This window comes from Diadema setosum, chromosome 5 (genome assembly GCF_964275005.1).
Source record: "Diadema setosum chromosome 5, eeDiaSeto1, whole genome shotgun sequence".
Classification (NCBI taxonomy): domain Eukaryota; kingdom Metazoa; phylum Echinodermata; class Echinoidea; order Diadematoida; family Diadematidae; genus Diadema; species Diadema setosum.
In genome coordinates this window covers 14,316,470-14,341,137 of record NC_092689.1, presented here as the reverse complement: position 1 = coordinate 14,341,137, position 24,668 = coordinate 14,316,470, and the positions used below count along the sequence as shown (strand labels likewise).

Genomic DNA, 24,668 nt, shown 5'->3' with positions numbered 1-24,668 from the left:
CCTAGAGGTTCGTTAATCCGAGAATAAAATAGAGTTCGTAATTCCAAAGGTTCGTTCATCCGAAAATGAAATAGGGTTCGTTATTCCGAAGGTTCGTTATCCGAAAATGAAAGAGGGTCCGTATTAATGAATCTTCGGAATAACGAGCTTTGTCCATTTTCGGATTAACGAACCTTCGGAATAATGAACTGTAACCCATATCGGTGTCCTCCTTTTGTCAATATTGTATTCGGTCAATGTAGTAATAAAAATATTGATAGTGATAATGATGATGATGAAGATGAAGATGACGATGATGATGATGAAGATGAAGATGACGATGAAGATGATGATGATGAAGATGAAGATGACAATGAAGATGATGATGATGATGATGATGAAGATGATGATGATGATGATGATGAAGATGACGATGATGATGATGAAGACGATGGTGATGATGATGATGATGATGGTAATGTTATTGTGAATCATAATTATACTGCTACATTTTGTAATAATGATATTATTGATGCCAGTTTGATTAACATCACCTTGTAAAGATTATACATGATGTAATTTACCCATGGTATCGTCTAAATTGCAAGCAGTGCTCTTCCAGAGGGAAGATAAAACCAGTGACAGGTTTTCCCTTATTTTCACCTGCGTCGAGAGGGGTATCGTATAGGTAAAATACTAAATTCCGCTCCGGTCAGGATTTGAACTGAGGGCCTCCTGATCTAGGGGCCCAGAGCTTTCACCACTATGCCGCAGTGCTCCCTTTGTTACGTCATTACTTTTTCACTTTTTCGATACTGTACTAAAAAGAGGGGACAAGCCATGGGATACCAGTTTCCAAGCCTGGACGGATTTATCTTCGAACTCCATTTCTCGACTGCAGGAATTATTGCACAGATCATGAAAGTTAGTGGAGGGATATCTCTCCCAACCTCATGTACAGATCCTTTGTCGTATATTACATAATATGTCGTCAGAGAATCATACCCCCTGCCTGACGATATCACGTGTGACAACGAGAATATATTATTTCCTGACTTCAAATCTTTTTTTATGGTCTGACTGTTGTCAGGCGGTCTCGAACTTTACTCCCTTATCATTCCTCCCCATATAAGTCCAAGTGCCTGATTTATTGGTGGAGACAAATTTCTGAAGACGTTGGAAAACACTGCAAGCCGGAAATCCATAAATATATTTGCTAGTTGTCTAGAGGGATAGCCTTTAGAGAGTCTTGACGACACTGCTGAATTCCTCGGCATTTTACTCCTTACTGTTGTTGTTATTGCTGCTATATCATTTCTCTTGAGTCTCGGCGTAGAGAGTCTTGTCTGTGTGCCTGTGTATTGCATATGAGACTTTGGTTGTCCTTTGATTATGCACGTTGGTGCATGAATATGACGGATTCCATTCCAATGTATCTGCAGTCGAAATGCTTGATACTAAGAGTACTTCGATATCATCGCCTTTGTGCAAAGACAGACACACGTTTGCAAGTCAGCGATAGGGCATGTAGGGCAAGTGTTTTGTTGACCACACACTCTCAGTGCACGAGGAAGAGGCGTGGATATAGCGATATTCCCATCAACTGCATTTTATCACCAGCGATATTTCTTTCCTTTTGCAGAATTTATCGATACCATAGTCAAATACTTGTGACAGATGATACCAGCACATTGTTTGCATTCTTACTATGAATTATATAGGCCTAATAAGTATATCATTGCAGACATCAGAATTGCTGTTATTACGTAAAGTTGACGTGTACTTCTGTGTTCTCGAATGAACTCCGAGTAGAGAGTTCATTTCGATGAGAATATAATGAGAAAGCCCCACACGGTAGTTGACAAAAAGGAAGCCTGCATTCAGCAAGTTATGATAATGTGATTATTAATGACATAAAATCATGTCTTACGGTAACCACTGCAAAGAGTTGCTTGAAGTGAGTGATGTGTCACGCACCTAGCCTATATATGCCTCCTTGCTTGCTTCGTGTACAGAATTTGACCGAGTTATATATATTCACAGTCAGAAAGTTGTCTACTGTCGAATCATTCTTTCGTAATGACGAGTCTTGCAAATGTGTGTGTTTCATCTGTTTCGAAGTAAATCATCTTTCAATGCCGTTACACAAAGCGAATTTCTCTTTTGGGGTGAACTTCCCTTTAGTTAAAAAAAAATCTGGCACCCCCGCAGTGCACAAATATGCCGATACAGTGCATGTGGTAGTTTTTCCTCCTATTATTTTTCTATCCCTACCGAATTCCCGATCGCGTCTTTTTTTGAGAATATTGTCTCAGTAAAGAAAAATAGGAAGGATGATAGCGTTTCCAGTACCTAAGAAAAAATAGAAGAAAAGAAACGTAGTTCTCCCTCGCGGACATTCCAACATTTGTCCACCAAAACAACTCGCGATATCTCACTTGGTTTCTATTTTGCAAGGGATTTGGCCAGGACTCGGGATCAATTTGCCCGTATGCGTTTGTACCTGTGTATTGTATTCATGCATGTGTTCGTGTGTTACGTGTGAGTTTGTGTTTGTGTGTGTTTGTGTGCTTTTGTGTTTATGTGCACAATTATCCGTATGCTTGTGTGCGACCGTGTTCAGCAACTGTTTTATTCAAGAAACGTTTGAACAGTGAGGTGGCACCAGTCCTTGCTAGTCTGACACACTGAGCTCTGGTAGTTACTGTTACCCACCCCGATTTACTCGAACTTGGCACGAATTCGGTGAATTTGACACTGTGTAATCTCAAGAGACAGTGGCCTGGGACGACACCGTATACCACATCCAATATTCTATCAAAATGTCATCGTTGTATGTGATCATGAACAAGAATGTTATCATTGCTATGTCTGTTGATATGAGAAAGACCATCTACCACCAGTTTCAATTCGACGTATTATTGATTCGCACTTGTAGAAGTATGGCACTGTTGTGCGCAGACTTGTGACGACTTACGTCTGCCTACAAAATATATCCCTCCTCCCCCCCCCCCCCCCCTCACCCTCCCCTTCTGTCCCGTCTCTTTCATGTTTATTTCCAGACGCTACTGTATGATTCTGTTTAGTTTTTACTCCATTTCAGGTTGCATATGGTCTTCTCTAACCTACGGGATATTTCTGAGTGGGAACAGTAGGTCGCAGGTCACAGGTCAATGTCAGAGGACATGACCCCACTCAGCGGTCAGGGTGAAGTTGATGGCCGGGCTGAGGTGTTGAGAGGAAACTGACATTCCAACGCATGCGTAAATTGTTCTTCCTATCATGTGACGACGTTTCAAGTGGATCCAACGACTGCTCCCTGACACTTGACTGGCATAGGACTTTAGATTTTGACTTTTAGGAATTCTTCTGCATTCACGCAGACATGACAATTTGCTTCTGTCGAATGCATTCAACTACATGTAATTCTTATGGTTAACATATTGTGATGGCTGGTGACATCGGTTGACCCTCGCCTTGTTCACCTTTCAAGAGGCGGCACCACCACCTCACAGATTAATCCGCAAATCATTCCGTTTCATTTCAAAACACAGAAGCGAACAAAGGGATTTTGCTTTGGTTTGTTTCCGCCTTTTCCTCAGAGCCACAACATCTTGTTAAAGCATACACAGTACCTTTCGAAATAAAAAAGAAGTGAGGAAACCGAAAAAAAAAAGAGCTGAGAGGAAAAAGAGAGAAACAGAGAGAAGGGGGAGACTGATGTTGACGATTGCTAACAATGCAGTCGTGTTGTTGTTGGGAATTTTGACAAGACGTTTGACTCGAGGGGTCACGCACTCTCTTCCAGCAAGAAAATAATTGACTTCTTTTGTGTTTCGCCAAGGAGTTACTAGTACCCCCTTGGTTTCACCGGTTAACAACCACGCCCGTTTACGCCCTGAGCAACCCCTTTGAAGACAGGCATGTATATAACCATGGAATTGACTCAGTAACTCTTGTTGTGGAGCAGTGAAAGTGTTTTTAAGGTATAGGGCCTACGCCTAATTTCTTATCCTACCATGACCCCTCGAACAAACTCACCAACGGGCCACTATAGGATGTAGGGTTTTCTTCGACTTCTTTTTGTGCTTATTTTTATTAAAATTAGTCCGGGAAGTTTCACGAAAAGACCGGCAAACCAGATCAGTCGAATCGTATTCCAACTTGAAACACAGCACAGGAACACTTACGATTTCTGCGAGTCTGTGTGCTTTATACACTATATGGCAACTCGTACATGATTACACTGATCAGGGTCCATGCACTGATCAACGCAAATCTCATGGCATGCCTGTTGTTGTTATGTGGTGCAAATGTCAAAAAGAATCGAATAATTGTGATGGCAGAGTTCTGTGTATGTGTGTGTGGGGGGGGGGGGGGGTCATTTATATTCACAATTTATATTCATCGGGTGTATTTGACCCCGTTTACAATGCGGGGCCGGACTCGGCCGCGGCTCGGCCGCGGCCGAGTCCGGCCTCAATTGCGCGGCCGAGCCTCGCAATTTTGTCCGTTTACACTGCTGGGCTCGGCCGCGCTTTTGATTCAAACCTTTCAATATTTTGTCGTAGTGGCGCTCTGCTTGTTAACAAACGCAATTTGGTATTGTCTGGTTTTCAGACCCTTTGCCAAATGAATTCCGTGGCGACAAAGTCGCCGTTCCGGCAAAGGCCTTTGCCGAAGGAAAAAAAAAAAAATCCTTTGTAGGACAAAACCATCTTAAACTATACTAGTTTTCGACGTTGAGGGGGTTAATATCCTGAATAGCGAAAGATACAGGCAGAGGGTTTGGAAGCCAGACTAAAATTGGCCGCGCAATTGGCCGCGCATTTGGCCCAGTTTGCGTTTACACCAAGAAGAGGCAGGGCTCGGCCGCGGCTCGGCCGCGGCCGAGACCACCTCCAGAGCGAGGCCAAATGCGAGGCCAATTTTGGCCTCGCATTTGGCCTTTTGCGCGTTTACACTCAAGCGGGGCTGGGCTCGGCCGCGGCTCGGCCGCGGCCGAGCCTCGCACTGTAAACGGGGTCTTTGTTACATTAGTAGGCGATGCAAATCATTTCAACACAATTACCTTTTTGGGAATGGGAAACTGTCTAATAGAATACCAACGTTGCTTCAGATTAATACATATAGTCCACTTTGCACGCATACCCCATCGCAGATAGGCTCGTTTTCACTGTAACATGCAATAACCAGCAACCCTTACATGCAAGTGGTTGCTGGTGTGATGGTGTTGCAGCCTTTGAGAGAAACTGTAAGAGCGCCTCAGCCAGGGAGGTGAGACGTCCCTGCGTTGACGTAACCAGGGAGGTGAGAGTTTTGTCTCACCTCCCTGACGTAACTAAGCCCATACAATGTAGGGCCTATAGCTATTTTGATGTTTACTAATAAAATTTTTTCCGGCTTTCTTTCTCCCGCTATTTCTGTCGTCTGCAGGAGGCCATGAAGCTGTCGCTACAGCAACACGACCATCTGGCCCAGGCAAGGTGTATGTGTGTCTTCGCAGATGTACACAGAAACAGGGGAGATTGTGAGGTGAGACAATGCAGTAGTTTACCCGTTTTCAGTCACCATTAAAAATGAATATGTATAAAATAACATCAGGGCCCCATTTTATAAAAGATGGTAGGATAGCAACTCTTGGTAGAATGGCGACTTCCCATAGCAACCATGACAACTGTCATGCCAGCAAGACTTGCTATCATATCACCTGGTTTTTTTTGTTTTTTTTTTTAATGAAATGGGGCCTGATGGAGTACACAATCGCATGTGTTCATGACTGTGTTAAAGGGAAATGAAACCGAAATGTACCTCTGTGGATTATGTGGCTACAGAAATATAAATACTCTTCTCGAGTTTTAAATGAATCTTCACTCAGCCCACTCGGAATGTTTTAAATTACACATCGTCGTAGCGCGCAAGCTTGCCTAATCAACGGATGTGATTATAAGGAAATATAGCCCAAATAATTTATAATGGACTGAGTTAATGCAGAAATAGATGGAGAACAAATCACTGAAGTTTGAGGAAAATCTAATAAACCTTTCGATAAGTATAGATGTATAAAGATTCGGTACCGCCAACGCTGGATAAGAAGATTACAAATTTCGTGATGCCACAGTAGGACAGTGATATAAAGAAGGTATTAAAAGAAGCCAATTTTTATTTTCATTTTCTAGCATAATGACAGAGCACTGGGCTTACCTCTTTAGGTAAGCAGGGAATGGCATTACCTCAACATAATATGCCGGTAACCAGTGGAAGGAATGTGTACTTTTCATTATAAAATAAATACATTTTGTGGAATTCTCTTGTATTTCATTACGTCGTTGTCACATTGTAACATCATGAATTTGTTGTAATCTTCTTATTCAGCTGTTGACTATAGGCAAGCTAGCGAGATATGACGATGTGTACTTTCCGATGTCCAGAGTGAATTGAATAAAAAAAAATTAAAAAAAATCATTGAAATCGCGAGTAGAACAAGGATGAATTTCTAGATCTGCGACGCACGAGTCACAGATCAAATTAATGTTCACACTGAAGAAAATGTTCAGTGCACTGAAGAGTGAGGGAATCGGAATGACAACTTATCCCCCAAAACTATCTGGGAGTTGCTTGAGCTTTGGAATTTAAGCAAGTCCCCAACTCTTTTTTGTGTAGTAATAATGTGAAGAGATAGTTCTTAACTATTCGATGAAGATGCCTCGAGATAATTAGTGAATCAGAACCCCTTTCGATGGTTGAATATCTTTACAAGTTGTTTGTCGCGTGTGAGCACAAGCCTCATCAATCACGTACGTCCGAGACAGTTACCACACATTGCGGCGATTATGCGATTTAACCTCTGACCTCTTCCACGTGAACTCAGTTGACCCGCAGCGTCTTTCATTCAAACAGGGTCTTGATAACACGTATCATGTGGCGAATAAATGTCTCGTTATTTTTTGTCATCTTCTTTTCTTCTCTACAATACTGAGAACATATATGACGACAGAAATAACCAAAATGTGCTGATCGATAAATAATAGAATTGACCGCATAAAGGCATCAAAGTATGATTCATCACAATTTGATAGGACTTTGAAGTTTTTGACATGTCTTGACAATTCCTGAATGCAGTCTTCACCTGAATATAGATCATCTTGAATATGAATTGGCCACTAGTATATCCATATGTTTTCAGCATATAGCCTGACAACTGGCGAGATATTTTCCACATCCATATCAGTGATTTCTTTCTTTTTTTTTACATTGAAGAACTATAATATATATACATGTATAACCGATTTCATTTTGAGAGAAATATACAATACATTGTATGGTTTAATACAATTTACAAATGATTTAGACTTTTTTTTGTACTTCCCCCAATACGTTGTAATATTGACATTAAGCACTGATTTGATATTTTATTTGTACAGACTTTGGAAAATACAATTGCAAATGTATAGGATCGTGCTTACATATTCCGGTGTAAATTCCTGTTCTCATGCATAAGTATTGTGTGAATTCGTATGGATTTTGGGAATATATAGCTTTCAAAATTGTCAGTGGAGAACACCTGATTTTTTTTTTGACATGATATAATGCCTAGTGCAGTCGAGCCACCATAGAAGCATGACCATTGTGCTTCACCAATATTGCATGAGTGTGCACAATCTTGTTGAATATGCTGTGAAGTGTTTTGATTATCTGTTCAGTAGTTTCATGCACACGCCTTTAATACACTCGCTTTTGTAATTTTCCACCAATGATGAAACTGAAAACGATGTTCTATTTTTATAAATGACTTGTGGGACTTCAGGTTAAGATTGTAAATGCCCGTGTGGTACTTAATTATTAGAGATAACCGTGTTCTCTTGTTCTGAAAAATGTTGTAGATCTGAAAATCTAGAACGCACATGGCAGCTTTCAAAATTGGCAGTGGCAAGCATCAGACGATTCTGGCACATACACGTGTAATGCAATGACGCTTAATAGAGCATGTACATCCCCGCGTATCAGTTTCGAGGGTACTTTCGTGGATTTAATATACCGGTAAATGTTTTGAAGCTGTGAAGATGAGAGAAATTCCACACACTTTAATCTCCCATGAAGGGATAATGGTGATGAACAGTGATATTAATGGAGATGATGGCAATTGTGCTACAGTAACGATGATGAATGATGGTGATCGTCATAAACAGAAGAAATGTTGTTTTTATGTTCACTATCCCCTTCACCATCATAAAATTCAAGGCAGGTAAAGTGTGTTGCTTAAATCAATAGCGCCGTCAGTCTCAATCAATGAGACTGTTCCGTCCGCCATATGAATCATTTTGTTGGCCTACAATAAATGGCATGTACTGTACTCTACTGCCATTGAGTTTAGTTTACGAATAAAGTTGAGATTTCGATGGATCAGCTCAGCAAAAATATAGATATCAAGAACGTCGTCATAGTTTTATCTTTGTCTCGTTTCGTCTCTTCTATTTTCAACCCCAACATGTCCCTAATTATTCTGAAAGTGAAACAAAACTGATGTGGTGTAAGGCTCAGCGCACGTATTGTCCCTCTCGACATTGATTAATGTACACATACGAACGGATCTGTACTCAGTTTGATATTATAATTTTGTGAAGCTCTGTGACACATTTTTAGGCCCTATACTCGTTGTAAGAGCGCTATATGAGTACCTATATTGTATTGTATTGTATTGTATTGTATTGTATTGTATTGTATTGTATTGTATTGTATTGTATTGTATTGTATTGTATTGTATTGTATTGTATTGTACTCATTTGAGTGCATTTGTACTTCCAGGAATTGTTAAATGTACGGTAGAAGGGACGCCACCTTTAGTCAGGGTGAAGACAGTACCTGTGTTTTTGATCGGTCTCGGTCCTTTTATGGAAGACAGCTGTTTGCATCATCAGTGTGTCCGCGTTCCCTCCTCCTCCATCCTCCTCCTGTGACATCTTCCACGGGTATCATCAGATCGGACCTTTCTCATCTTTTGAGGATGTATGAAATAGTACTCATCGTCCGCATATCTGCGATATATTTTGGGCCAGTGATCGCGCGGCGGATTAGGGGTCGGCGCTCTGAAGAAAAACGGGAGATAAATGCGGGAAAATTGATGCAGCATCTGCCGACGACGGTGCATTTATCGGCGAGCATCCATCTAATCGTGGAGAAAAAGGGCGTTGTAAAAGGAGCCGAAGAGTTTTCAACATGGTCCACCACACACTTCCACGTGTTTTTGTTTTATTTTCCCCGCCTTGATTTTTTTTTTACTTTCCTGATATTACTTGGCTGAAATACAAGTGCGTTAAACTCTAGCTTGTCGCGCATGCTCAATTTGAACTCTTCCAGCCGACTGTCGGTCATGAAACCGAACGTTTCGAAATTATGCTTCGAGGTAGAAGATTACCCCGCGCGATGATGTGCATACACTGAGATTTGAATGTTACTTTGACTAGTCTCCTTAGGGCGCCTGTGTAATGCATTTGAAAGCATCTTAGATGCACAGTTGTTAATCAGGTCAAATTACCTCTGTTATGTTTAGAGTATGATGCTGATGATGGTTATTATAGACATGGCGCGATTCAAAACTCTGGCAGGCTTTTGCTACACTGACGGATATATATATGTATACATATTATGACGGACGTCGTTTCGTTTTCGCGCCTCTTAAAGATGTCAAGACATCGGGCTAGTCTTTACTAATTGTCATCAATAGTTTGTGACATGAGATCAATTTACTAACCTAGGAACTGGCAGCATCGTTCGACAATAACTTTTCTAGGAAGAGGTCGGTTTGGCAACAGGACGGAAATGGGACAAGTGCAGTTTAAAAATAAAACAAAACAAAACAAAACAAAAATAATGCGTCATTCTACCTCATGCATGACCCCACCCCTTTCACTTTCCTTGCTTTTGATTTGTTGACATGCTCCATTAGTCATTAATCCACTTTCAAGTGTACCCACATCAGGATGTACAGAGAAAGCTAGATTGCCCTTTGGCTCCAAAGGCATTAAATGGAGTGGGAAATGGCGGGAAATGGTAGCTGAGTGCCTCCGGCAGTGGAAATGCTCTTGTCCCGTGGACGTGCCAACATTAGAGAAGGGCCAGATGGGTATAAAGAACTGACTCACAGGGCCTTGGGAAATTAACTTACGCTGCTTTTTCAACATACTGTACATTCTGTCCCCCTCCCCTCCACTTTCTCTTTCTCTGTGTGTGTTTAGAAAGTGGAGTTGATGCGACACTTAATGTTCTCCAGCTGATTAAAAACATTTCGCCGAAATGAAGCATTTCCCCTCGGGGAAATACGCACTAAAATCTTCCAAGAATATTGTGGACCTTCGTTTTTTCTCCCTACTATGATGTTTGGTGTTCATCGGTGCCGATGGGATTCGGTTTGATGCGTCGCAGGTCCCATGGTTACGCATGCACACGGATCTTTAGACGCCTCATTTGCATAGATGACGGCTCTCTTGTTTGCAGCAAGGCGTCTGTCTGTTTCATTTTCTGTCTCAATAACGGTCTTCATCCTCGTCTTGTAATCTTCTTCTCTGGCTTCACAAGATGTCTAATGCTCTTTTTTTTTTTTGGTCCAAACTGATTTTGTCCTGTCTGAATACGCTTAAGTAATATCCCCTGATACTTTCTGAGAATGGAAACGAAAGTGAAAGAAATGAATGACAAAGATTAATGAATTACGAACAGTGAAAAATCAACAACAGGTCGCAAATTATAACGAAATAATGTGTTCTAGCCTCAGTTGTTATATACATGTTTTATGTGATAAATTGTAATAATATGCTAAATTGGGTGTGTGGCGTGTTTATTTCTCCTCTCCTCTCTTTCTCTCTCTCTCTCTCTCTCTCTCTCTCTGTATGTATGTATGTATGTATATATGTATGTATGTATGTATGTATCTTTCAAAGCGTGTATCTGTCTTTAGTTTTAGTTCTTGTTCTTTTGTAATTCATGTGTCTTTCTCCTCTTCATTATAATATATTTTATTTGTTGTCAATTTCTCTGTCTTCTCCTTTCTCTCCTCCATTCTATTTTAATAATACTTTCCCATCGCCTGGTTTCAGCTATGTATGTCATATTGCATGAAGTGAACAACAAAGCAATAAATTACTGTATATATAATTCCACTGTATGCATATTCATTTCAACATCATTCGAAACACAAAATTAACCGTAAATGAATTTGATTTTCTCCTCGTCTGCTTTCAGCAATTTCGATTCTCATTTCTGTCTTTCTTGCCATATCATCTATCTATCTGTTTATTCATCAATCTATCCATGTACCTACCAAAGTTCGCTTCTGGAAGTCAGGCAGTTTTGATGTTTTTAGTCTTTTTAGTGTGGTAGTGGAAGTTTGGGTAGTGTTGTTTTTGTGAGGTAACATGCTGTATACGCCGTGAATCAGCCACTCGCTCGTCTAGGCAGACGACACTATAGTAGCCAGATGAAATGGCGCGACGCACCTTCGTGAATTCTGGGACATGATTCGCCCTCGTCTCACTTTGCATGGATTTCATCTTATACGTGGCATCAACTGCACAGCAGTAATAGGCTTGCTTGGCTAGTTTGCCAAGAAGTGCATATCAGTCGCTCACACTTAACAAGGCTGTCACGTATGGCGAACTTTTATCTGCCAAGGTGCGGAATAATGCTTCCATATTTCTTGACATGGTTGGAAAGTGCATCTGTAAGAAGTCAAGAGACCAAAACCTTCGTTTACTAGCAGTGGCGTATCTAGGGGGGGGGGGGCAAGGGGGGCACGTGCCCCGGGCGCCACTCCTTGGGGGCGCAAAAAACGAAAAAAAAACGAAGAAGAAGAAGGAAAAAAAAGGGAAAAAAAACGAAGAAGAAGAAGAAGAAAAGAAAAGAAGAAGAAGAAGAAGGAAAAAAAAAATCGCCCGGAAGGGGGAGGGAGAATGGTGGGGGGGGGGGGGGGGTGGGGCAGAAAACCAAATCAAACAAGATAAAAACAAAACATGATGATGACGCGGACAAAATGACAATGTTTATTGTGTTCACACAAAAATTCCATGTTCTGTGAGCTGAAATAAAAAAGTTTTCGGCTCGCTCGCTGCGCTCGCTCGCCATGATTTATATAAAAAAGAAGGTAAGAACAAAACGTGATGATGACTAAATGACAGTGTCTATTGTGTTCACACATGTCATTTTATAGCAGGCAAAATGTTTCATTCGGAGCAGCGGCTGCAATTTCTTTCGTTCTGAAGCGATCGCCAATTGGATCAAAAGAAGGCGCCAACGGTTTCTAACATACGGGGGGGGGGGGCGCAAAATACCCCGAATCAAACAAAATGATAACAAAAACGTAATGATGACGCGGAAATGTACAAATTTCGGCTCACTCGCTCTTACTAATTTAGAGTATTTTTTCAAGTCCTCAGTTTGTTGGTATAAATCGTTATCTATAAGGCCGTCACTATATTTTGATTAGAATTGTAAGATTTAATAAGCAAAAAATGACAAGAGTTTCATGATGTGTAAGCTGAAATACAAAAATTTTCGGCTCGCTCGCTGCGCTCGCTCGCCAAAATTTGTAGAAAAAAAGGAGAATAAGATAAGGACAAAACGTGACGATGACGCGGACAAAATGATAATGTCTGTTGTGTTCACTCATGTCATTTTATATTTAGCAGGAAAAACGGAGCAGCGACTGCAATTTCATTCGTTCTGAAGCGATCGCCGATTGGATCAAAAGAGGACGCCAACGGTGTCGAACATACGGGGGAGGGGGGCGCAAAAAGAAATTAAAAAAGATAAGAAAAAAAAAACGTAATGATGACGCAGAAATATACAAATTTCAGCACTAATTTAGAGTATTTTTTCAAGTCCTCAGTTTGTTGGTGTAAATCGTTATCTATAAGGTCGTCACTATAATTGTGAGATTTAATAAGCAAAAAATGACAAGAATTCCATGTTTTGTGAGCTGAAATACAAAATTTTTCGGCTCGCTCGCTGCGCTCGCTCGCCAAAATTTATATAAAAAAAGATAGGAACAATACGTGATGATGAAGAGGACAATATACAAATTTCAGCTCACTCGCGCGCACTAATTTAGAGTATTTTTTAAAGTCCTCAGTTTTTTGGTATAAATCGTTATCTATAAGACCGTCACTATATCTTGATTAGAATTGTAAGATTTGGTAAGCAAAAAATGACAAGAATTCCATGTTTTGTAAGCTGAAATACAAAAATTTTCGGCTCACTCGCTGCGCTCGCTCGTAAAAATCTATCAAAATTCACTACATTAAATTTAAATCACCCTCAAAAGATCCCCTTTAAGTGCTTGAAAAAGTATCATGTGGACTTTGTTTAAAGTCCCTACCGGGATGGGGTTGGGGTTGAACACTTTTTCAGAAATTAGGGGCGCAATTTTCGTGCTTGCCCCGGGCGCCGTTTTCCCTAGATACGCCACTGTTTACTAGTCACATGCAGGCCTCTAGAGTGTCAAAAACCACGCAACAGGTTTCAAACGTAGATGAGATCTTGTTAGAGATATGTTTTGAGTGAAAGCAGTGAAAACGAGAAAAACAGCTGTAGCAAAATATGAACGAGATTGAACATAATTTTTGGCGAGGTGAAGATCCATTTGGATTTCAACTCAGTATAGCCTTCACATGCTGACCTATCAACACGTTATAACAGTCGTCATGATCACGTTACAGCCCCTGAATTGTAGCTAGCAAGAGGCGGGCGTGTGGTTTCTCAGTACCGTGGAAAAGATCAATGGCTTTTAGGAATTTTGTCATGGTTTTCTTTTCAAATGTGGCACCGATTGATTAGGCCTTACAAGTATAAATACATCTTTTAATGACTGAAGACATAAAAAACACTCATGCTTCGGCTAGCTCACTTGATCGTAAGTTAGATTTCTTACGAGAAGTTGAACCGTTTCTTACAAGATTTCCAGGTAATGCTGTCTCTCTTCGACTCACTGTTTTCAACCACACCCATTGCCCTATTTGCTGCACTTGTGAAAGTAATCCATGTGATTAATGTCTTATTGACCTAATTCGGCAATTACACCTGCGTGGTTTCGATAAAGCCTCAGCGAACTAGAGGGCGCTGTTTAGTTTGTACTTTGAGGGGAAGCAGTTACTCAATAATCGCAAATGCCTCTGAATTTCCCGCCTTATTCAATAATCAGAATGACATCATCTCTGTCCGTATTTAAGGGAATGTAAGCTGTATGTATTCAGACCTCCTCTTTCAATATAAATAACAAGGGAGAAGTACTTTTTATTTTCAATTTTATTTTTACATTTTCATTTCTATATTTTCAGCATTTCTTTCGTATGTTTACCAATAGAGCTCTTAGCATCTACCAAAGTATGTTCTAGCCACCAAGTGTCTACCTGTAGTTGTTTGAAAGCACGTGCACACACGTGCACACATCCTTACATGTACAAACCTCTAATTTGTCTTTTACGTTACATGTTGACTGCATTCCACCCTTTTTAAAATTCTCGAAAACAAATCTCTCCTTTTCCAGTTATTTTTGTCTCCATTTCTCTCTTTACTCTCCTATTACACTCAGCATCGATATTTTTGAAACAGATATGTGTCGGCGATGTTTGTCCTATGCTTTGATCTCGTTCTGAGATGGCAAGTCGTACTAAAAGTGTGTTCATGAGCAACGTGACGAAAATACCTTCCGCCATAAATAAACCCCGTTGAAAGACGTGATTACTGTATCTCGCAGTGTATAAAGCCTGCGAGCTTTTGCCCTTTATCTGTGTTATCATAGCTCTATTACAGTATTGAATTAAATAGTTCAGATACTTTTATCGCCTAATCATTCCAGCAAATATGCCGTTCTATTGAAGCGCTCCTGTTGTTTTTCTGTGTGTAAAATGAAGATCAGCAATACAGAGAGATTATTCTGTCAGTCTTCGCAGTTTATCAGAGATTAATACCTAATCTTTACTGTCTTCCCTTGCACGTCACCGGCGTGCTTATGTCTAATCCCGTTTAAACGAGAATCCACCGTAAGACGAAAAGTAATCAAGTCAAATACGTCATATATTGCAGAAAGTAAAGGCATTTATATATATATATATATACGCACAAACACAAACACACACCCACACATAATATTATATATATATATTAATGTAGATAGATAGATACAACATAGATAGATTGATAGATAGATAGATAGAAAGAAAGATAGATAGATAGATAGATAGATAGATAGATAGATAGATAGATAGATAGATAGTAACTTTATATACTTTGTTCCCATATCTGCCAACAGATGCGCAGTATGTACTTGGAAATGTATGGTCTCCAAAGCATTCTGCCATTTTGATGGGGAATTTCCTTGCCCTCTTGATGCGTTATGTGAGACAAATCTACCGGATTATCATCTGATCGATCGAGCTTCACTGGGATGTCTCGTGGTATGACATCGGCACGCCCCAACGTCGTCGAGATCCAGGTCCAGTTTGCGATGAGCCGCGATGTCATGATCTGGGCTTCAGACCCCCTGACCTATCTCGTACCCTTGGGGGAAGTGACACGAAGGGAGAGCAGCGACCTATATCGGCGATATTAATTGGCAATTTGCGATGGTCAGCTGCGCGTGTTTGCTGTCAGGCACGATTACTCCCATACAGTTCAGGTGGTGTCCAGGTGACGACTAGGCGATGCGATCGTTGCCATGCGCCGAGATATCGGATTATCGCTGATAACTTCATAGAGCGACGCTATGATAAATCGGAGATATATACGTATAACGCGAAGATGAAAATCTATGCCCTGCCTGATGTGTGCAACGATTTGCGTTCGCATTCCTCTTCGCTTCTTTGAACGAGAATTTAATGCGAGGCGGCTTCTGGGGAGAGGGGCTAAAGAATAAATGGGCCATGAAAACTCGTGCTTGATGAACTTTTGTTATCTATTATCTCCCCCTCCCCCCCCCCACACAATTTTCTTTCTGTTGTTTTATTCTCTTCTCATCCCTTTCTTATCTTTCTCTTCTCTCCTTCTCCTCTGTATCTTCTCTCCTTCCCGTTGTTCTGTTCTCTTTCCCTCTTTTTTATCTTTTTCTCGTGAGTGTGTTTCTGTATTTTTCTTCACATCATTTCTCTCGTCCATTTTGCTCCCCTTTGAAATACTCAACGAGCTCTGATAACCACAAGGCCTAGCACGCGACGGACTACAGCACAATGACACACGGTTACAGCTCGTTATTCCGAAGGTTCACTATTCCGAAGGCCCTTCAGTCCGAAGATTCGTTATTCCGAAGGTTCGTTTTTCCGAATTTCATTTTCGGATTAACAAATCTTCGGAATAACGAACCTTCGGAATAACGCCACAAATGTTCGGATTAACGAACCCTTTTTCATTTTCGGATTAACGAACCTCTAGGTATAGGAAATTTGTGTGTTTCGGATTAACGAACCTTCGGAATAACGAACCTTCGGAATATCGAACCTTCGGAATAACGAACAGCACCCTGATAGACCGCTACTAGACTAAAGTTTTTTTGTTTTTTTTTTCAAACCATTTGTTGTAAATAGCATATTTGTAGCTGCTAGTGCGCCGTGTTTTACTTTACTTTTTGGCTGTTGCCTTTTGAAAGAACGTAGATTTATGTGTGTGGACATAATTCACAACGTAGTGGAATACTTTCGTTCCTCCTCTTTAATGTTTATCTGAATAACTAAAAGGGGAAATATATCTAAATAATTAACCCATGTCAATAATAGGAAATACATTTTGTTCACTGTGACTAAGCATGCTCAAACAAAATAAGTCACTAAGCATCATTGCAGTCTCCAGTGCTTTTTAGATTAACTGTCTAATTGCTATTTGAATTATTCAAACAAATCAACTATACCTGTATGAAATTGCTTTCGGAATTAAACATTTACGAGATTTTTTTTTTTTTTTTTTTTTTTGGGGGGGGTCGTTTCAGATCAAGAAGCAATTTCGTCTGACACCAATATGTGTTATTCAAACTCAAACATTACTCATCGTCTGTAGAGTAGAGTCTGTTGAAATGAAAAATACTTTGCACAGAGGAGTTAACATCCTTTGATGGGTAGCGATGCTGCGATGCCAAATTTACATGTCTCATTTCAGACGATACGATCACCCCCAGCGTTACGTGCGCATCTCGCGATACACTATTTAATGGCGTTCCAATCCCCGTATGTTGTCCACGCTCGCCGACCTTCTCCCCAATGTCACGACTGCGGATCGCAATCACGCGACAAAGAATGCTTAAAACAGTGTGTCGTGTGCCAGCTCAAATGTCAAACGAATGTACGTACTTCACCAGAGTGAAGGGGATGCTAGCTTCTCAGTAAAACATGTTCGTAAGGTGTTCAAGGCGCCGCCGCTGACAAAACAAACGTGCTGCACGCACATCAAAGTCCCGCCGTGCGCAATCGCAAAAGGTCTTGTCAGGGAGGACGACACATTACATGCATACAAATCCTGTCGTAACGGCGTGCCTTCATGACCAATAAGAGCGCTTCCGCGTTAGAACGGCAAAGGAAAAAGGACGTGGGACGTTTGCTGCATGACGATAAAAGCATTGCAACAAAGGCGCATCAATTTCTTTTTTAAATAATCTCAATTTAAGTGTGCAGGCTGTCAGACTGTGACATTTGTATAGTAGCTGTCTGTTTGTAGACGTGTGCATGTGGATGTTTGTGTGGTGGTGGTGGTGGTGTGTGTGTGTGTGTGTGTGTGTGTGTGTGTATTTTGTGTATACGGATATGTTTATTTTATCTTAATCCGCCGATCCGTGTTTATGATTGAGCGAAAGGAAGCGGCGTGAGATTGGTTTTCTCCTGTGCGTCTTGTAGGCTACCATAGAATCGATGAAACCGATATTTGCTTACTGTCAATGTGTGTGTATGTATGTGTGTGTGTGTGTGCGTGTGTGTGTGTGTGTGTTTATAGTTATCGCCTTGTGTTGATGTAACATTTTGAATGCCGACAAGAAATGATCATTAAGCTGTTATCATCAAACAAGGGACAGTAACTGCTCTGAAGAAGTTAGGTTTGTTAAGATTGATCAGGGGTAGATGTGAATACATCGGTCACTAAATTCAAAACTGTTATTTTTTTTCGGATAGATGTCGAAATGTGCGAGGTTACTTGATTTGTTGTTCAAAGGCAGAGAGTCAATCCCTGCAGGAGAGAAGTCCAAACAGTGGGCTTCTCCCTTCTTCAAGGCCAAACGAAACATGACACATAATGCACAAGTCTCTAACATACAGCAGTTATTAATACTTTGCACTGTGCTTGTATAAGACAAGTTAGAGTAGGGGAAACGGATGTGTCTATCTGACTGTCACAGAGATGATCTAGGATCAAACGCAGTCTAGATACCTGTGAATTCGGTTTTCGAAGAAGCTTTGTTAATGTTACATACGTTCCAGTCCTATTTTGAGACGTATGTACAAGTCCTTTTACACTGTCATTGTTGTATGTCAAGGTGACACGAATGTTTTGCACATATTCTAAGAAATCAAACCAGCAGCTGCACTCACATTCGTGTGACATTTCAGCACATAATACCGATAAGGACGTCTCCTAGGGGGAAATAAGAGCGGGAATGTTTACGTTGTAAAAGTCATACCGACAACCCGCCAGGAATGCTATCAGGGATGCAGAGGATAAACATGTCTCTCGGGAATTGGCGTACTTGCGACTCCCGGGAATGGCTTCCCGTGGCCTGCAACAAATTGATTGATTCTTCTCCCCCTTTCTACCCAGAGGTGTCCGCACCTAGACTAGGGTCCTATGCTGGCGGCAGCTTGCGTCACTGCTCCGTCAACCTACCAATTATTGTTACGATTTTTGCCTCTTGTCATCAAAAGCGAGAAATTACACACAAAGCTGAATATGGTTTTGTCCATACAAGTTTTCATATAGAGAGCATTCTTAGTTTGTACATCACATTCACCTGCCTACAAAATGTTCTAGCTCATGCAGTGACATAAGCAGGTATCATTTGGCTGTGTTATTTTGATGCGGCGTAATCATTGTGTGACAACCAGGGAGAGTATGATATTAAACGCGACATTGTCTATTCGTTGCCACTCATTTTTGCTTATTGAGCGACGCTGTATGTGTGGGTTTGGGGTTCTTTCTTTAACAAGGATAACCATTTGAATAGTACAATTTTGATTTCAGTGATACCCAGCACAGATTATATCAATGCAGCTGTGATATGAATCTGATAATTGGCCACGGAATATTCGTCAGTCGTGTGGGCGTACAGAAATTTTGCCGTGCATGATTCATCTAAACAATTACGTCTTATGTCGGTCAAGCGACATGTTCATTCCACAGAGATCAAAGAGAGGAGAAATCGACCCGTAAATATGCACGTTAAAGCAAACTTGAAACGAGAATAAGATGGAGGTGGGAAAGCAGAAAACTGTGTTACGTGTGAGCAAAGGAAGGCGAGCCTTTCTTCGCCTCAATGTGATTGTCATTCTGGGCTGATGCGTAATATCGACGCGCAGTGCCCCCCAACTGCGATAACCTTTTTACACCACGCGCAGACCCGTGTCGCCTAGACGAATTCTTGCCTGAGCTGGCCCGCTGAGCGCCCGCCTCAACCACTGCTCGGACACGATTAAGAAAACGACGCCAACAACACGACGTCGATTTGCGAACGTAAGCCCAGCAATTAGTTTTATGTCCCCTACCAGCATCCGCCCCAGTGAAACACACTTAGGAGAGCAAGAAAAGGGTTGACTGGAAATTGATACAGGCATTGCCCCCTTGTCGTTGAACCCTTAAGGGACGCCATAAATCTATATGTAGTAGAAATGGTGTTGTTTACATGGTGTTTGGATGCAATAATCTATTATCACCACTTGATATCGCCCTTTAGATTGCCAACTAGTGAACTATATTTGAAAGCTCTTACTCGTCAAGATTAGCTTCTAGTGTATTCTGTCAACGTTGATACAATCCACGACACCTTACTCTCTTCTGCTCTATCGTCCGACAGAGGTGATTTTTTTTTTCTGTCTCAGAGTGATATGAAGCTAGGGTCGAAGGAAGAGAAAAGTAAGCGAGAGGGGGAGGGGTGGGATGGTGGTAGTGGTGCGGCCGTGAAACTTTGCTGCCAAAGTTTTTCGTCTTTCGTAACGTTCTTAATATTCCTTAAATCCAATTTGATATTTATGATTCAACTCATGCAGCAGGCACTGATGACACTGAATCCAAATTATCATGCAGGATTGAGTGTGCATCCCGCCATGATCCAGGTTGGCGGTGAAGATGTATACTTGCGGTAAATGTCCCCTTCGGCGATGATCGAGGTTCCATCACGCCGACAGAGCGGCGAGGCTGAGGCCCGCTGGGTCTCCATTCCCTTTTTCTACCGACCCGTATGCCTAAAGGGATCATAATTTGCCAGATCGTTTTGATAACGTAAACACAGTTGATCTTGGAATGTAACATTTGGACGTCAGCCAAAGACCCAGGCTGCAGGCACAACTCAAGTGATATCTCCTCCCTTTTCATTGTTCCTTTCTTGCGTCCTGTCATTTTGTCGTCTACAGAGGGCGTTTCCCCGGTACGAGTCGGCGTTGAACTTGATGTCGGACATAGGTGACCGCTACGGACAGATCCTGGTGCTGGCTGGAATGACCAAAGCTCTTATCCATATGAAGCAGCCGGAAAAAGTAAGTTCTCACAATTATCGCCATATTTCGTCGTCGTTTGTTTGTTATGATGGTGTTGTTGCCTCCTAATCCTCCCTTTGGGCCATCTCACTGCAGTTCAAAGAAAATCACTGTCTCCAGTTTGCAACATGATTTACAAATTATTTTTCTTTCTTTAATTGTTGGTCCAATATTCACATTACACTCTAGTGCTTGTCTGCCGGAAATCATCTACATCATGTAATTCATTAATCATTTTTAATAATGCATCATTCATGTTGGGTATGATGGGTTAGAAAAACGTATCCTGTATGTGTAAAAATGTCTCTTGCCTTCTTCGTTTGTTTGCTTGTTTTTCCTCACAATAGCCATGAGTTTTTGTCTTTTCATTTTAACAGGCGATCGATTTCTGCAACAAAGCGATGGAGGTGGCGACGAGTATCGGCAATAAGGTGACGAATTAGTCTTTCACTGGTGTATATAGTTATTGGAGTTGTCTGTCAAGGTTTCATTTTATGTTATGTTATGTTAAGAAATCATTTAAGCATGTTTATGTCCTAAATGTCGGTGGAACTGCCGAGATCCTGGAAATGACGCAAAGTAGCAATGGTGATCTTAATCTCAACAGTACTTGCTTTCGAAGTATAACTTTATTGTGTAATGCGAAAGGAAATATGGTTAAAGAAGGAAGGGGTGTACATCCATTGCAGAGTTGCCAAGACTCGTTTAAAATGTGAATATTTGTCTGCATGTCCCAACAAGAGAATGATAAAGGCCTCCTTGATTTGGGGAGATTTTTGTTGTTGTTGTTGTTGTTGCCTTTTTGAGATGCACTTAGCCGACAAGTATCTCCCTGAAAAAAAAAAAAAAAAAACGAAAAAACAAAACAAAACAAAAACCTCCCTAAGTTTGATGTGTTAACATTGGCAGCCTTGGCAATGAAATTAGGACCTGCATCCAGAAGCCTTTCTCAAGAAAATATCAATTAGAATAAGATCCATTACTTCTTGAATATATTGGAAGCCATCTTCGCTTTTGTATGAAAATAACAAAATATAGTCTGAAAGAAAGATATTATTCAGAGGGGTGAAGGTTCAGGTGTAAGTTTCTTCACTATGTCTCCCTCTATGAATTAAATTTGTTAAGATCGCAACTGCTGATCTTTAAATTAACAAACATGTCGGAAAAAGGAACCAATGGTACTCGAACCTGTCATCTACTGCTTTCCGGGCAGCGACACTACCACCAGGCTGTCCCTGGTTGCCGGCAGTGACAGATCAGCAGTTGCGATCTTAACAAATTTTATTTGTAGAGGGAGACAAAGTGAAGAAACTTACACCTGAAAATATAGTCTCTTTCACTTTTCATGTCTGTAGATATTTATAAGAATTTTCTTAATTTATTAAATTGAATTTTCCCCTTCGACATCGTCTAGATGTGCATGCTGAGGGCGAACTGGACGCTGCACACGCTCTACCGGGCGATTGGCGACATGACGACAGCACAGCAGCACGCTTGTCGCTTTGACCAGTACCTCCAAGAGATGGCGCTATACTGCGGCGTCTGTCACGAAGTCATGGGCAACCGTGAAAACAGCATACAGAGCCTAACCTGTTTCCACATATTTCACACGAGGTGAGTACGGCCCTGGTTGGTCACACATAAGCGAATACTGGTCTCCAACCATTCTACAACCTCTGAAATCACCGGTCAGCAGTTGGTCATCACAGGTTGTAAAAAGGTTTTGTTTTTTGTTTTTGTTTTGTTTGTTTGTTTTTTTGTTTGTTTTTTTGTTTGTTTTTTTTTTTTTTTTTTTTTAGTTTTGGAAGTGGGCAAATGGATGTCCGTGGTCGGCGACCGGTTTTGGTCGGGTAGAGGTTTTCGATGCTGCATTGAGAACCTTTTGCCGATCAAACTTGTCAACAAAAGTTCTTCTGTAATTGGTGATAAGGTCGGCAACCGGTCGTCGACTGGTTGCTAACCTCTGAACTGGTCTGCAGTGATTTCTGGCCCTTGGCAAGATTTTTAGTCGTCAACCAGTTGCCGATCGCCAACCATTTGCCAAGTGGTTGCTAACCAGATGACATGTATAGCATTTACTACTGAAAACCATTTTTTTTTTTAGAGCGTGCGTGCCTACACATTTGTAATCATGTAGTTTTGTTGCTGCGCCACAAATGAAAATCAGCAACCAATCGGCTGCCAATTTCTAGTAGTCTTTATAAGTAGCCGACCATTTGCAAACTTTTCTGCAAGCATTCGCTTATTAATCATCACTTATGTTGCTGTTGTTGTTGTTGTGAAACTTTCGAAAAGCGCTCTCTAACCGATCGTCAAATGGTTTACATGTGGTCGGCAACTGGTTGGCAACCGGTCCGTAACCTGTCAGCAACCAGTCGCCGATCAAAAATTTGAGGGTTTGGTCGCCGATTGGTTGTCGATGGTCGCCTGTAATGTTTGGTTGCTGGAGATCGGCGACCGGTCTTCGCATAATGTGCGACCAGGCCCTTAAGGTGACATTTTACCAGTGATAATTGTAATCAGAATATTGCTTTCTTTTTGTTTGTTCACTGTTGTTTGTCTGCTTGTAACCTTCTTTTTCGGGAAGGGATGGTTTAGCCGTGAGGGCTTGTCTCTTGGTTGATATTTCTCTGTTTCTGTTGTCTTTCCTGCGTTCGTGATTGAGCTCTTGGAAACGGTTTCGGACAGCATCCAATTGCGATACAAGACATGATAGTTGGAAAATGAAGAAATTGAAACCATTGTATCTTCAATAGTGATTTACAGTCGAAAGTTGAATGAGTTGAGATGCATAAAAGACGGAAGAAATCAACCAGAATGTTGAGCAGGGTATCGAAATTTCTCCCAGTATTTTATGTTTCGCTAAAAACGGCAAAATATACATTACAAGGCCAAACTGTTTTTATCTTACGCATATCCTCCTAATTAATCCTTGGTTTCACTCCTCTCTTTTCTTCTACAGGTGTGTGGAGAACAGTACCTTCAAGACGCGAGGCTGCCCGAACTGCAAGAAAACGGCTCATTTGTCGACTCCCGTTTCCGTCTAGTCGAACTTTGCCACATAACGCACGCACGCACGCACACAATCACGCACACACGCACGTACGCATTCAAGCCTTATCCGCTTACATTATTACAGGATCGAATCAGTCTAGCAGTTTCTCAAGATACCAATGTACTGATCGTAGTTATTATCGTAAGTTGACAAAGAAGGAGGTGCAACTATGTCGTTGTGTCAACTTGTGTCTTAAGCTGATCTAACATCTTGTCCCCAAAGACTTTGGTGCTACTTTAGTTTGCCCTATATACAAGATATATACACGCCTTCTATGGGGAGCATTTTTCCGTCATTGTCGCCACCAGATCTCTTGTGTTTAAGCGCGCCAGAAAGAATAATACTTGAAGATTAAAAATCTTCGTGTGTTTTACATCACGACGCGTGAATCCCTGATACAACATCACCTTTTGTTGTCCTTGCCATTTTAAAATCTTGACATAACATTAGTTGAGTGGCTTTAAACAATAACAACTACACTGTATATGCATCGTACTTTCAATGCAAGTGTTGATTTTTTTACAAATTTTTCATTCGCTCGTTGAATAAAAGAAAGATAGTGTTTTTGCATGCAAATAAAAGCAAGTGAGATTATAGTGAGATAATAATATAGCAGTAGATAATAGCCTATAAGGACATATCTATATGTTCTATAATCATATAAGTATATATAGAAACAAAGCAACTTTTAGCGGTAGTCAGTAGACTGCATGGGCTTAAAAAAGTGACAAGACTGCAGTGCCAAAGCTATTGTGGTTTCAGTGGTGCACATTAAGTCTTTCAAACGTATAACGCAAAAAACCAAGTTATAATTCGCAGTATGTTTCCTAACAACGCAATATAGACATCGGTATACCAGCGTGATAATTTGCACAGAAAAAGAGCAATGTGGCAAAAGAATCACATGTAAGGTTTTTGTTGCAACT

The 24,668-nt window shown here is 41.0% G+C and overlaps 1 protein-coding gene across 1 annotated transcript in view; it reads left to right on the top strand.

The window, feature by feature from the left end:
* Positions 1-23,734, top strand: part of LOC140229118 (43 kDa receptor-associated protein of the synapse-like) — a 76,983-nt gene extending 53,249 nt beyond the window's left edge. Inside the window, exons 2-6 of the mRNA XM_072309384.1 lie at positions 5,416-5,514; positions 20,565-20,687; positions 21,065-21,118; positions 22,102-22,301; positions 23,650-23,734. Of these exons, the coding sequence (XP_072165485.1) occupies positions 5,416-5,514; positions 20,565-20,687; positions 21,065-21,118; positions 22,102-22,301; positions 23,650-23,734 (561 nt within the window). The remainder of the gene's footprint in view (positions 1-5,415; positions 5,515-20,564; positions 20,688-21,064; positions 21,119-22,101; positions 22,302-23,649) is intronic.
* Positions 23,735-24,668: the final 934 nt, after the last annotated feature.